Source organism: Homarus americanus, unplaced genomic scaffold (genome assembly GCF_018991925.1).
Source record: "Homarus americanus isolate GMGI-L3 unplaced genomic scaffold, GMGI_Hamer_2.0 scaffold50080, whole genome shotgun sequence".
NCBI lineage: Eukaryota > Metazoa > Arthropoda > Malacostraca > Decapoda > Nephropidae > Homarus > Homarus americanus.
Window position 1 is genome coordinate 47,998 of NW_024728473.1, and position 15,926 is coordinate 63,923.

The 15,926-nt window shown below is 42.2% G+C and overlaps 1 protein-coding gene across 1 annotated transcript in view; it reads right to left on the bottom strand.

The window, feature by feature from the left end:
- Nucleotides 1–7,956: 7,956 nt before the first annotated feature.
- LOC121866093 (neuronal acetylcholine receptor subunit alpha-10-like) overlaps nucleotides 7,957–15,926 on the bottom strand; it is a 132,346-nt gene continuing 124,376 nt past the window's right edge. Inside the window, exons 8-11 of the mRNA XM_042365690.1 lie at nucleotides 14,620–14,800; nucleotides 9,842–9,996; nucleotides 9,149–9,348; nucleotides 7,957–7,964 (exon numbers count right to left, since the gene is read on the bottom strand). Coding sequence (XP_042221624.1) covers nucleotides 7,957–7,964; nucleotides 9,149–9,348; nucleotides 9,842–9,996; nucleotides 14,620–14,800 — 544 coding nt within the window. The remainder of the gene's footprint in view (nucleotides 7,965–9,148; nucleotides 9,349–9,841; nucleotides 9,997–14,619; nucleotides 14,801–15,926) is intronic.

Genomic DNA, 15,926 nt, shown 5'->3' on the forward strand with positions numbered 1-15,926 from the left:
GCGTAGACGCGCCGTTGAAAGAATTTTTGATTTAGCGGAAAAAAATATTTGAAATGGGTTCTTGCAGTTTGGTTATGGATATTTTCTTTTATATCTTCATACTATTTTTCCCCAAAAATTTTCCTCCAAAGAAGTTGTGTGAATGTTGAGTCTCCCTGTGGCATCTGTTTACGTCTTGAACAAATGATGAACGTAACCGAGCAAGATTATACCATCCACGGCAAACACTCATGGTCAGTGCAACGCCAGACTCACCTGCGCTAGCCTCCTCCTGCCTTGGCACTGTCTGTTTTATGGCATGTGGACGCCGCTTGAGTCTCCTTCAGGTTATGACCACAGAGAGTATATTTTGGTCATATTTAACGAGTGAACCTGGACGACGCTGAACCTACAAATCGTCCCAGACTAAGACATAACTTTAACACATTACGATAACCTTTATTCATGTATCACCAAACGATATATCAAGTTTTCTATTTCTATCGTAAAACTCCCGTATGTTCGTTACTACATAAGTCACTATATCGTGTAACAATGATATAGTGGATCTGACCAATAGACAAACTCTCGTACACAAAGTAGGTCAATCAGTGCTCTGGGACGTTAAAGGTGTCTTGCCAGTCAACACTTAGATGGTACAGGTAACTTGCCACTCAGGTAAGCAGCGGTACAACACGGTACATTGATTACAAGCGTGAACGAGGGCTAAGTTGTCTTATTTATTGAGTCCCTTTTTAAATTTCAATAATAATAATAATAATAATAATAATAATAATAATAATAATAATACAAATAACAATACTACAACTAATAATAATAATAATAATAACAATAATAATAATACAAACGCCAGGTTACACCAAACACCATAACATTACACAATATAACAGAGGAACCACTTACTGTAATCTTTCTTACCCTCACAACACCAACAAGCAACAACCCCCCCCCAACCCCCTACCTTCCCCTCCTTCCCACTCAACCATAAAATTCATATCACTCAAAACAAGAACCAAATATTCACCCAATTAATCACCCATCATCTCAAAAAAAAATCCAATAATTAATCATATAAATTTTTTTAATGATGAAAAAAGTTTTGTCATTTGGATGGAAGGAATTCTGATTAAAATTTTAAATAACACCTGTAGCTTATAATGGCGAAGGCAGATAAAGCAGAGAGGAGGATGAGTAAGGTGTCTGTCAGCAGGTGTGTGGGAGGGAAGGGTTACAGGTGAGAGATGGTGGTAATTAAGAAGCATATAGCAGGTGTTCAATCAAGGTTCAGGAAAGCAGGGAAATATAATATTCTAGAGGTTGGAAGGACTGCCATGCAAGGGGGGTTACTTAAGCAGGGGTCACTTAAGTAGGGGTCACTTAAGCAAGGGTCATTTAAGCAGGGTTCACTTAAGTAGGGTTCACTTAAGCAGGGTTCACTTAAACAGGGTTCACTTAAACAGGGGTCACTTAAGCAGGGTTCACTTAAACAGGGGTCACTTAAGCAGGGTTCACTTAAGCAGGGTTCACTTAAGCAGGGTTCACTTAAGCAGGGTTCACTTAAGCAGGGTTCACTTAAGCAGGGTTCACTTAAACAGGGGTCACTTAAGCAGGGTCACTTAAACAGGGTAAGCAGGGTTCATAAGCAGGGTTCACAGGGTTCACTTAAGCAGGGTTCTTAAGCTTGCAGGGGAAGCAGGGTTTAAACAGGGTCATAAACAGGGTCACTTAAGCAGGGTTCATAAGCAGGGTTCACTTAAACAGGGGTCACTTAAACAGGGTCACTTAAGCAGGGTTCATAAAGCAGGGTTCATAAGCAGGGTTCACTTAAGCAGGGTTCACTTAAGCAGGGTTCATAAACAGGGTCACTTAAACAGGGTCACTTAAGCAGGGTTCACTTAAACAGGGTCACTTAAACAGGGTTCACTTAAGCAGGGTTCACTTAAGCAGGGTTCACTTAAACAGGGTCACTTTAAACAGGGTCACTTAAGCAGGGGGTCATTTAAGCAGGGTTCACTTAAGCAGGGGTCACTTAAGCAGGGGTCATTTAAGCAGGGTTCACTTAAGCAGGGGTCATTTAAGCAGGGGTCACTTAAACAGGGGTCACTTAAGCAGGGTTCACTTAAGCAGGGTTCACTTAAGCAGGGGTCATTTAAGCAGAGTAAACAAGAAGAGAAAAAATATATAATACTGTAAACATATATAAGAATATTAAGTGTGGTGATAATGGGTAAACAGCATAATAATAATAATAATAATACAGAAGAACAAGAACAAGAAGAACAAGAACAAGAAGAACAAGAACAAGAACAAGAAGAACAAGAACAAGAAGCACAAGAACAAGAACAAGAAGAACAAGAACAAGAAACACAAAAAACAAGAAGAACAAAAACAAGAACACAATCAAGAAGCACAAGAACAAGAACAAGAAGAACAAAAACAAGACGAATAAGAACAAGAATAACAAGAACAAGAAGAGACACGTAAGATCCAATAACAAAGTTTACAGCAAAAGTTTACAGCAAGAGTTTACAGCAAGAGTTTACAGCAAGAGTTTACAGCAGGCTAGCACATAATTAACAACCACCCTACAACAGCAATTGACAGCAGTAAGGAAGGTGTGAATCAAGCCCCACGAACTCTAATCAACACCTCTCACGCACTCTAATCACCTGCTCATGCTACGGATTGGTTAAGAGTAAACGTATTTCCAATCGTCGTATCTAGGGAGGTGTTACCAGTGACGTCAGATCTAATCAGTGATGGAAGACATTTTTTGTAAAGAGGCTGTATAATTAGTCTCTTAATCAAGGTGTGGTTAAGGTGTGGTTAACGTGTGGTTCAGGTGTGGGTGAGGTGTGGGTCAGGTGTGGTTCAGGTGTACTACATATCAAGTCTGTCACACATATTTAGTTTAAGGTTTCTGAATAAATTATAATGAAAATAGGAGTAATAATTATTCCAATTACCTTTCCATTATATTTTCTACAGCAAGGTAACTACGTCTAATACCTGGCTGTCTTGGAAGTCCCATTGAAATAGGGATTCACTTCTAATAGGCGCCATTCTCTAATAGGGACCAACTTAGCGTAATCACCCCTTCAATTTGTGGACAAAGACCTAATGGGCCTCATGAATAATGGTAACTCAACTTTAATGGGAACTAATTAGGAATAGGAACTAATTAGGAATAGGAACTAACAAAATTGAGAACTAATAGGAATGAGAACTAATCGGAATGAAAACTAATAGGAATGGAAAATAATCGGAATGGGAACTAACAGGAATAAGCACTAAAAGGAATGGGAACCACCCATGAATGAGAACTAACGGGAATGATGACTAATAGGAATGGGAATTAACAGTAATGCAGACTAATAGGAATGAGAACTAATAGGAATAAGCACTAATAGGAATGAGATCTAATAGGAATGGGGCCTATTTAACGGGCCTTAAAACGTAAGGTGCTGAGATAATTAGGAAAGTTTTACCTTCATTTACAACAGATGTTAAAAGCTTTCTTGTGTAGACAGGCTTCTCGGGTCAAGGGTTAACAAAACAAGTATAACTAAGTGGGTAGGGATGTGAGAGGGAGGAGTGGGATGTGAGTGGAGTGAGTGGGATGTGAGTGGGGTGAGTGGGATGTGTGAGAGGTGAGTGGGATGTGAGTGGGGTGAGTGAGGTGTGAGTGGTATGTGAGGGTTCAGTGGGATGTGAGTGGGATGTGAGAGGGGTGAGTGGGATGCGAGAGGGGTGAGTGGGATGAGTGGGGTGTGAGTGGTAGGTGAGAGGGGTGAGTGGGATGTGAGAGGGGTGAGTGGGTATGAGTGGGATGTGAGTGGTAGGTGAGAGGGGTGAGTGGGATGTGAGAGGGGTGAGTGGGTATGAGTGGCGAGATGGGTGAGAGATGAGGGGTGAGGGATGCGAGAGGGTGATGGGATGAGTGGGGGTGGGAAAGTGGTAGTAGGGGTGAGGGATGAGAGGGGGTGAGTTGGTATGAGTGGGGGTGGGAGTGGGTGTGAGGTGAGGGAGAATGGGATGAGAGAGGGAGCGAAGGGGTGATTGGGATGTGAGGAGGTGAGGGGGATGTGAGAGGCAAGGGATGAGAGAGTACTGAGTTGGAGAGAGGGAGTGAGTAAGAGGATGTGAGGGGGTGAGTAGGATGCTTAGTGAGGAGTGGGATGTTAGTGGGTGGAGGGGATGAGGGAATTGACAGGGGTAAGCGAGAGGACATGTGAAGGGACAAACGGACAAATAACAGTTGAAAGACGACAATAAGATGAGAGAAAGGTAAATAGAGAGAGAGAGAGAGAGAGAGGAGAGAGAAAGAGAGAGAGAGAGAGAGAGAGAGAGAGAGAGAGAGAGAGAGAGAGAGAGAGAGAGAGAGAGGTGCTGCAATTTTCTCATCCAGGGCGGGCACCACGCTGATAGGTCCTCGGTAATGGCAGTTCAACACGATGATGGTCATGATGATACTGATGGAGGTGATGGTCATTACCGCTGTCAGGCAGATTCCTCGTAGGGGAAAAAGTGGAGAGTGGGTGGTTAGAGGCGTGGCTGTCTGTAGCTGGAGAGAGAGAGAGAGAGAGAGAGAGAGAGAGAGAGAGAGAGAGAGGAGAGAAAGAGAGAGAGATAAACAGTATAGGCCTCTTTACTTCACACATAACACTCCCCTCATCTCCTCACTCTCTTGATACCAATCACATCCTTTCCCCATACCCTCACCTGCCTTCTCCACACACCCCCCCATCACCCCCTCCCTCATCTTCCTCACACCACCACCACCTTCTCCTCCCACTCACCTCCCTCCTCCAACCACCCCCTCCCCCCCTCAGGATAGCACAGCCCAAGGGAGACTACAAAGACCCTCTATCTGTCGAACCTGCAAAGTAAAGTCTCCCGGGAATTCCCCTATTCACCTGTCGTAAAGGTAATTTTCCTACCTGGCACAGCACGTGATAGTTCCTTACAATAATTTTTTTTCCTTCCACCACAGAGCGAGATGGAGAGAAAGGGGGAAGGAGGGAGGGAAGGAGGGAGGGTGGGAGGGATTATGGAAGAAGGAAGGGAAGGAGAGAAAGGAGATTCAGAGAGGCAGAAGAGTAAAGGAAGGTAAGAGGGAAGGAGGGAGGGATGGAGGGAGGGATTATGGAAGAAGGAAGGGAAGGAGAGAAAGGAGATTCAGAGAGACAGAAAAGTAAAGGAAGGTAAGAGGGAAACTTCAAGTAACTCAAAAACAAAATACAACATGAATCTGAATTTCAAGTAATTCCAAAACAAACACCAAAACAAAAATAATAACAAACTTGTACAACCAGACGAGTAAATCCTGAAAAAAATCGTCGATCAAAGTGACTCCCAGAGCAATTATAAGAGCCATGAGTTCCCGTAATAAACTCTTCAGAGGGATATTAAATCAAGTGGTTTTTTTTTTTAAGAATTGGAAACAAGTATGGAGAGAGAGAGAGAGAGAGAGAGAGAGAGAGAGAGAGAGAGAGAATTAAAATGCAAATTCACCCTTAAAGAAATGAGAGGGAGAATATTAAAGAGACTGTTGATTATGTGGAAAAAGATGATGGAAGGAAAAGGATGGAAAGGGGGATGAAGGGGGAAAGGGGGATGAAAGGGGTGGAAAGGGGGGATGAAAGGGTGGAAAGGGGATGGAAAGGGGGAAAAGGGTGGTGGGGAGGACAACAGGGAAGGAAAGAGGAAATGAAACAAAGAATTAAGAGGAAAAATTCTGTGTATTGACTTAATATGTAATAAGGGGAGGGGAGTTTGAGCGGCGAGGGGAGGGTAGGGGAGATGGGTAGTGGGGAGATGAGGGTAGTGGGGAGACGAAGGAGGTGGTGGGGGCTGCAAGGGGGGTAGGGGAGATGAGGGTAGTGGGGAGACGAAGGGAGGTGGTGGGGCAAGGGGAGGGTAGTGAGGGGGGGAAGGAGGGAAAGGTAATGATGAGAGGGATGAGGAAGAATTATTACCAAACAGGAGAATAAAACCTGTAGAAAAAGAGAGAGAGACAAAGAAAGATAAAATAAAAAGAAAAGAAAGAAAAAAAGAGAAGAAAACGAACTACAAGGACAAAAAAAAAACCAAACAGATTCCGAAAAAAAATTAAAAAAATGCTGAATATTTTTAACCTGAAAATGATCCTTCCCTTCCCAGCTTAATTCACCTGAAGATTAAACACCCTAATGCTGCTAGTGGGGGTTAGGTTAGGTTAGATTAGGTTGGGTTAGGATAGGTTGGATTAGGTTAGGTTGGGTTAGGATAGGTTGGATTAGGTTAGGTTAGGTTGGGTTGGGTTAGGTCAGGTTAGGTTAGGTCAGGTTAGGTTGGATTAGGTTGGATTAGGTTGGGTTAGGTTTGATTTGGTTTGGTTAGGTTAGGTTAGGGAAGCGTTAGGTTAGGGTGATTAATCTTAAGGTGAATCATAATATGTATACAATAATCATGTTTACAGCCTCATATAAACTACACAAGTATTATTATATATCAATTATGTATCATGTATGAAAACAAAATCTATTCTTGACGCTTTTAGGTGTCAATGGAAATACTTGACGTAAGGCATGGAAAACTAACAACACAAAAAGCAACTCAATTTTGCTACCTAAAATATACGTCCGTTTGTCGGGAAGTTAACGCGATTTGGTCACTGAAAATGAAAAAAAAAAAAACATCCACATTTTTTTCCACAACATTTCTGTGTAACTCGTTCAAACATTTACTCTACTAAAAAACAACTGATTCCACCCGAGTGAAGGTTTATCATAGTGTGTGTGTGTGTGTGTGTGTGTGTGTGTGTGTGTGTGTGTGTGTTATAGCAATGTGGTAAGTCTACTGAGGAAGGAGGAGCCACTTCGTCAGTACTGCGGATTTTTCTCAGAGTGACAATGAGGACCCAGTGGCCTAGCTCTTGGCTTGTATTATACAGTTAAGCTGAGTTACTGTAAACGAGAGAGAGAGAGAGAGAGAGAGAGAGAGAGAGAGAGAGAGAGAGAGAGAGAGAGAGAGAGAGAGAGAGAGAGAGATTTCCACCAACACACCTGTGCAGAACGAAGCAACACAGTGTTACCTGCAGTTCACTAAGTCAATTACAGGACAGGGGTATCAGCCCCCCTCCTCTCTCCTTCCTTCCTCCTGCCTTCCTTCCCTCCCTTCCTTCCCTCCCTTCCTCCCTGGCAGTGCTGTATATGCAAGGCTTTGTGATCTGCTCCACTCAAATCCCTCCCTCCCACCCTCCCTTGGCTCCATTCATCAGTCTCCCTCCCTCCCTCCCTCCCTCAAGGTGTGTACCTGAGATTAGCTGTTCCTTCTCCCTTCACAACCACCTCCCTCCCCCTCTAGGTATATACAAGCCTATCCCTTTCTCCACCACCTCACAATCTTCCTTCCCTTTAGATACTAAGAGATGACTTATTCCTCCTTCACAGTCTCTCTTCTTCTAGACGTACGAGTCCTCCATTTACCTTTCAACGACAATGATGACGATGACTGCCTGTGTGGGGTGAGTCTCGTAAGTGTGTGTGTGTGTGTGTGTGTGTGTGTGTGTGTGTGTGGAAACTCGAAGTGATGAGAGAGATACGTGAGGGGAACAGGTGAGGGGATACTGAGGCAGGTGAGGGGAACAGGTGAGGGAATACTGAGACAGGTAAGGGAACAGGTGAGGGGTAACTGAGGCAGGCAAAGGGAAACGAGTAAGAGAGAGAGAGAGAGAGAGGAAACAAACGACAAGGGCAAGTGGTTAATGCAGTTAAAAGGTAAAACAAGAACAGGAAGCAAACGAACACAGGTGTATAACAAGTTTTAACAACAGGTAAATAAACAAAGCCCAAGAGAAGGAAAGTACAAAGTTCCCAACACTGGTAGAGAAACGTAAACACTATATAACACAACAATGAAACACGTCACAGTCTATCACATGACAAACAAAATAGGTAAGGAAGAATAGGTTACTTATGATCCTGAAAATCAATGTAATAGGGAGTTCAGTAACGTGTAAGGTAATGTGGGGTACAGTATTACAGAAAGAGGGAGAGGGGGGGGGGGTTAATATTTGTATTGAATGTACTGTAGTTTAGTTGGGATATTACAGAAGTTATAAGACAAGTCCATTATAGGGTAGTGTAATTAATATTCTGTCTTACTGTGAGGAATACAAGTGTTCAGGTCATACTAAAACAACAAGCTTCCAAAAACAAGTGAAATGGAGTTTGGAGTTCGGACGAGCATGTAGAGTGTGTGTGTGTGTGTGTGTGTGTGTGTGTGTGTGTGAGTGTGTGTGAGTGTGTGCGTGTGTAGGGAGGTTGGATGGAGGAGGAGTGAGGAAGAAGAAAAGAGGTCAAGGTCAAAGGAAGTGAATCACACGAGTCAATATGAGAGGAACATGAATCTGAATCAACTGTGTGTGTGTGTGTGTGTGTGTGTGTGTGTGTTGATAAGCTATCGTTGGGTAAACACAGAGAGGAGGGAGTCTCATCTCATCCGTCGACCTGTGGTGACGATCGTGAGCCAAAGGAAGCAATTAGGTCAATATTGAAGGCTATTACTCGTATCTCCCGGGAATTTCAGTAATATCTCCCGTCATCTCCTGATCGGGAAAAAACAAGAAGGAAAATATACGCAAAATGATGAGCCAAAATGTAATGTAAATAACGATCGGATAAATGTGAGAATGACAATACTATAATTAACAACTCAAATGGCACTTACCGATTCATCTTGTTATAAATAGAGGTAAATATTGAATTCATAACGAGGCGGTCTAATTAGCACTTCCACCACCACCATATCTATACTTCACACCTGGCTGCCATCAAAACTTACCTTCCTTGACCACCCCCAACACCTGTCAGGATAATAATACTTAGTCTTATTCTTTACTCATTAGTTTGATTAAATGCAAAATATAATGCAAAAAAAAAACACATCCACACACACACACACACACACACACACACACCAACAAAAAGACGAGAACCAATCAACTCACACGATACAGATCAGCTATCAAACTTCCACAACAGATCAACCAATAACCACACGAGATACAGATGACGTCATAACCTCACCAAAATTACAAGAACCAATCAACCAATCACCTCCCTAGAAAACCCATCCTCTTTCATGGATGTAAACAAGAACTCACCAATCAGCGGGATGGATTCAGAGGTCTCGGGCATCTTTTCAGCGATGGCGAGCATAAAGACGCTGAAGGCGAGCAGGACCGTGACACCGAGGGCGATTTTCTCTCCTGAATCCGGCGGGAGACAGAACACCAGCAGCGTCAACACCGACATCATCATGCAGGGGAGGACCACGTTGTACATGTAATAGAGCGTCTTGCGTCTGGCAGGGGAGGAGGGTAAGACAATGTTTACACTGGCATTAAATTGGTAGCTGTGAGATATTATGGTAATGATGGTTAATGGTTAAAGATATGGTATGACGTCAACACAATAGATAATGACGTCAACATACCTGATAGTGACGTCAACACACCTGATAGCGATAGTAATAATGACTTCAACCACTTGATAGTGTTAACCCATCTGATAGTGATTGGATAATGACGTCAAAACACCTAATAATGAAAGTGATGATGATAGTGACTTCAATACACCTGATAGTGATGGTGATAGTGACTTCAACCAAACTGATAGTGATGATAATAGCGACATCAACAAACCTGATAGTGACAGTAACTTTACCCTACCTGATAGTGATGGTGATAGTGACGTCAACACACCTGATAGTGATGGTGATAGTGACGTCAACACACCTGATAGTGATGATAATAGTGACATCAACACACCTGATAGTGACAGAGACTTTACCCTACCTAATAGTGATGGTGATAGTGACGTCAGGGAAGGGCTCAGGGCAGCAGGAGTAGTAGATAACGTTTCTGATGATCCTCGCCTCCAGGAGCTCCCACTCTCCATTGGGAATATAATTGGTCAGGTCTACCTCTGCTGTCCTATTGGTCACGTCCACCTGTAACAAACACGAACAAATACACCTGGTTAATAAAGTCAAGAAAAATCCCAGTCAAACACAAACAAATACACCTGGTTAATAAAGTCAAGAAAAATCCCAGTTTCCATCTTGTAAGCTTAATAAAAAAATCAAAGTTTTTTTTTCTTCTCACATATTCAGCCAAGACGCTCAACAGATTCCCTTTCAACTCCCCATTCTCACGTCGTATTTCGGTCACGGTATCTTGAGAATGTTATTGTAGTCATGTTTGTCTCGTAACATTTTCCTCTTCCAACTTTTCATGTTTCCACCAGCGTGATTTCATAGAATGGTAATATGAGATTGTCTGTACCCTGTGTTTTGGGAGACTCGGTGCTTGTGGGGTACGGTATCGTCCTCAACGGGGTGGGGGATGGGGGGGGGGAGGGGGGAGTAACAGTCTGATATGTTGGAGACAGTCAGGTGATTGATTAACATCCCAAAAGAGAGCCATCAGAATGGTAATTACACTCTTGAGCCAGTTCATGCCCACCAGTACTTGCCAACAGTGCGTAACAAGAGAATTGCCCAACCACCCGAGAATGCCGACCAATGGCAAAAAAGTATCCGACAAGATAAAGTAACACTATTATTATCTACACCAAGTTCCATATTTTGCTGTAATCATAAACAATGCTTCTTTTTACAAACATTACATCATTCATTTAGCTCAGCATAAATCTCACAATACGCTAAATGCTGACAGAATTTTTTTTGATAACTGCTCTGGTCAAGTTATCGATTCATTGATAGAGCGATTTCGACCTTGCCACATGTACGGTATGGCAGTCTAGGGGTAGGGACATTACACGTGTTGGCAACTGTACTGTACCTAGAGAGAGAGAGAGAGAGAGAGAGAGAGAGAGAGAGAGGGTGGTACATGTGGTGTAGAACGATACAAGGTTGGTACATGTAGTGCAGGGCGATACAAGGGTGGTACATGTGGTACAGAACGGTACAAGGGTGGTACATGTGGTAATTAAGATAAAATTATATAATAATTACTATAGCCTCAGTATAATTCCGACGCCATTTTTGAACTGTTGATTTAACGTCATAGGTTAAAAACTTACCTTATCATTTACAAAAATAAACGTAAATTAACACTGACAATTATTATCTTCTTTTTTCTCTCTACTCCTCGTTTCATTAATGTCTTCTCTCTGTAGAAACAAACATTATCTCAATCTCTCTCAATTATCTCCACGAGACACAGCAATATTTTGTCTCGTTCTCTCGGTCAAAACAACTTTATCATCGACGCAATGTTTTGGATTATTTTCACCAGACTACCAAAGATAACCTATCAATCATGTTGTTTTTCCTTCCTTTAATGATAAAATGTTTTGTTTTTTATTAATCCTGGTCGGTAGGAAAACAAATTAGTCAAGAATAATTATATTTTTTTTATAGTCAAGATTATTATTATTATTTTTTACTTGTTGTTGTACTAAGAAAATAAGATGATAATTATTAGATCAACACACACACACACACACACACACACACACACATACACACACACACACACACACACACACACACAAAGCTCCATGTCAATATTTATGTGGATATTAAGTTGAATTCTCAGGTAAGTATTGTTGATGGAAAGCTTACAATGGTGTTTTATACAACCTGTGTGTCGTGTACAGGTGTAAATACGTTTCATTAAAGCGTTTTTACTCTATATTTTTTTTTACGCTGTTTTGAAAGACAGAATTTTATGTGACTGTAAATTAGCAGATTAACAAGTTAGTTCTTTACGGGTTGAGTAAACAGAAACATGTGTATTACTTGTGTTAAGCCCGGGTTGTGATGGGGTTATATTGATTTATTTAATAACTTAATAATTATTCCAGGTTGTGAAAGGAATAATCACAAGGAGAGTAAAGGTAAAAATATGAATTAATAAATGAAAATAAAATTGATATAGTAACCTGGATTTAATATCTTACCAACATTGACTCTCGAGTATAAGAACTGGAATAATTTATCAATGAGCCATCTTGTCCCTACACACAGGTAAGATATGAGATTTTTCCCCCACACACAGGTAAGATATGAGATTTTTCCCCCACACACAGGTAAGATATGAGATTTTTCCCCCACACACAGGTAAGATATGAGATTTTTTCCCCCACACACAGGTAAGATATGAGATTTTTTCCCCCACATATGTTGGAAGGAAGACTTTTTTTTCCTCTATACACACAGACAATACATAAAAATCTTTCCCCTCCCCCTCCCACATGTTAAAGAAAATGTGGGACTCGGCAGGAAAATCTACGACCGTTTCGCTGATCACAACTGGAGATCATTTTGTCCTGGCGAGTAATCAGCTGATCATAAATACGACTGGAGAGACGACTACAGCGCGGCCAAGCTGATCACGCCCTTAACACCAGCAGGTCCTGACGGTGTAGTAGAGGGCGGGAAGAAAGAAAGAAAGGAAGAAAGAAAGAAAGAAAGAAGGAAAGAAAAACAAACAAAGAAATACTAAAACAAGAGAAAGAAAGAAAGAAAGGAAATACGAAAACAAGACAAAGAAAGGAACAAAGAAACAAACAAAGAAAATACGAAAACAAAAGAAAGAAACAAAGAAACAAAGAAACAAAGAAACAAAAAGAAAATACGAAATCAGGAGACGTAAAATAAATGAGAAATTTTATGTACTGTATCAACGTGAGGTAAACTTCTTGATATACAGAACTACAAAGGTAACATTTTCACCAATAGGAAACCCTCTAAATAACGGACACAGTCAACACCCTAAATAGTGGACAAAGCAAACCATTATCCTCTCATGACGTCATTTAATAGTTGGTGACGTCATGAGTTCGATAGTTTCACCCACGTAAGCCAATAAGTTTGCGCCGTTGTAATCACACAATTCATGGCTCCAGTGGAAGTTTAGCTGACTAACTCAAGACAATTTTCGCTGTTTTATCTCAGGAAATTCTCGCTCAAATAACCTTAGTTTCCACAGCTGTGACTCAAGAATTTCCGCAGCTACAGTTCCCTTCCTTCCTTCCTTCCTTCCTTCCTTCCTTCCTTCCTTCCTTCCTTCCTACAGTTTCAGTAGCTGTGACTCAAGAATTTCCACAGCTGCAGTTCTCTTCCTTCCTTCCTTCCTCCCTTCCTTCCTTCCTTCCTTCCCTTACACAGAGATCCTCAATTTGACCACAACGGGAAGTAACGGCTGTCACTCACAGTTACCCTTCCCCCAGCTGTTACTGCCACCCCCCCCACCATTACCAACCCCCTACAGCCACTGCCACCACCCCAACCACTATCACTCCCTACTACCCTCTTGCCACTTCCCTTCCGCCACTGCCACCGACATTGCCACCACCCCATCTCCTACTTCCTCGTCAGCACTCGGGACAAATAATATATTGAATTGAATTAATCATCATCTAATCGCAGACTGTGTGGAGGAGGAGGAGGAGGGAGGAGGAGGAGGAGGAGGAGGAGGATAGGAGGAGGAGGAGGAGGAGGAGGAGGAGGAGGAGGAGGGAGGTGTTTAGATCTACCATAACTATCTGTCTTGTTGGGGGTGCTTAGTTGGGGTGGTTAGGGTGGGATCGTTTATTGGGGAGGTTAGTTGGGGGTGGTTAGGGTGAGGTGGTTGGTTAGTTGTGGTGATTGGTTTAGAATGGTTAGTTAATTGTGGTGGTTAGGGTGAGGTGGTTGGTTAATTGTGGTGGTTTATGGTTGATAATGATTAGTTGTGGTGGTTAGAGTAAGATGGTTAGTTAATTATGGTGTTTATGGTTGATAATGATTAGTTGTGGTGGTCAGGGTAAGATGGTTAGTTAATTATGGTGGTTTATGGTTGATAATGATTAGTTGTAAGTCTCCTTACGTCACACCATCTCACCTTAACTGTACCGTCTAGTAGACAGAAGTCATTGACGCTCTATTTGGTAATCTGTATTGATACTATAACCAAACAGGAAATGCTTGCAACAGATGAACTACTGTCAACTGACTTATTATTGTCATTCACACATAAATGTTACTTATAATAAATGTAGTTTCTCAACTCCTCTGGGTATATGTTTACGGCAAAAGACAATATATCAATAATCAATAATATTGAGACTCCAGCCCCTCCTCTGTCACCCCTAGATTACGCGAGAGTTGCATAAAAAACCTGAAAAAATCGCTCAGACCTGTAGCACAAACCGGGAATATCACCGTAATCTGCAGTAACACATTCTAAGCACACTTTGTGTTTTGCCCTATGTATTTATATTCTTGTTTAATAAAAACTGCGTTGCTCCTTAACCCTCTCACCATCCCTCTAGCCCCGAACACCCACCTCAACCCCCGTAACCCGCCACCCACTCACACACCGACCCCCCCGTGGCCCACCTCACTAGTGAATTCTTCGGATTCACGAGTCGATACTTTCGGGGTTCACAACTCACGGATAGGGTGTACTGACAATACTGAGTGTACTAGTCGGAAATGTCACCAACTGTACTTTCTTCTTTTGAACTTCACCTAAAACATCTGTCTGTACATCTTATGACTCACTCACTCACTCACTCAACTCACCTCTCAACTCACCACTCACTCACTCACTCACTCACTCACCTGGAAACCGTCGTATATCCAAGAGCCGAGTTTGAGGATACAGGTCTGGTCATCGAAGGGGAAGTAGGTGACGTCAACAGGGCAGGTAGAGCGGAACTTCGTAGGTGGGGGCCAGAACACCTTCCCCTCGTATCCTACCATGGCTTTACTTTGCATGTACCCCCTCGTGTAGTCGTCAGCGCTGCTCACACGTACACAAAAGAGAAACTCGTATTAGTATCGTGAAAAATTAGCACTTCATTAGCTGCTTATCTATAAATATCAAAATATGAAACGTCAACATAACACCTGTAAGTAGTGGTAATTACTGTTAATATTGTTAATACCAGTATATACCTTATGTAAGTTACTGGGGACTATATACCTATACCTTATATAAGTTACTGGGGACTATATACCTATACCTTATGTAAGTTACTGGGGACTGTATTCCTCACTCACAGAAACAAACACCAAAGTCTCGGTGTGTTGTGAACGCCACTTGAGAATAAGTAATAAATATATCACTATATGGCAGTAGATACTCTTAGCGTCAATAGCTAGTGTTCCCTCTCTCAGTCTTAGAGATAAATAGAGGAAAAATCTTAACCTTACTCGGGGGTCCAGCGGGACCTTCGCTAGCATCACTCCTTTGGGGCGTGAGGGCGGCTGTTCTGGCCCTCTCGGCGGAGTCCTGAAGACTCTCTGCTGCCTCCGCACCTAAGGAGGTTGGCCAAGAAGGGTGGCCTATGGGACCCACTCGGCGGAGTTCCTGAAGGTTCCGGGCTGCCCTTGCCAATACATGCTAGCAGATGCACTTTCGAACAACAGTATTTCGGCCTATATAGTCAAAATTTTACATGGCCATCAATGTTGTCCGGCGTGTCAGCAGCCTATTGGTTCACCCGTGGGCACATTTAACTCGGTCGTGTACAACAGCGTCAGAGAATTAAGGCAGTAAGAACGGAATGTTCTAAACTCAGCACCAGTGTCTCGCGGCTCATTAAGGCGTCAATACAAGTGTTGGCAAGGTAATGGCCGACGATCCAATATTTGTTGAGATTTTTCCTTGCGTTTTCTCTCACTTCAGTCAACATTTTTAGTAAATCTAATCATTTGTCCTTGTAATCTATATATATATAAAACAAAGAAGTCTGTCTGTTTGTTTGTGTGTCCGCACGAGAATCTAGGAAACTACTTTACCGATCTGTAGTGATGATGGATGGTGTTATATGTAGTGATGATGATGGTGTTGTATGTAGTGATGATGGATGGTGTAGTGATGATGGATGGTGTTATATGTAGTGATGATTAGACAATAAAATAAT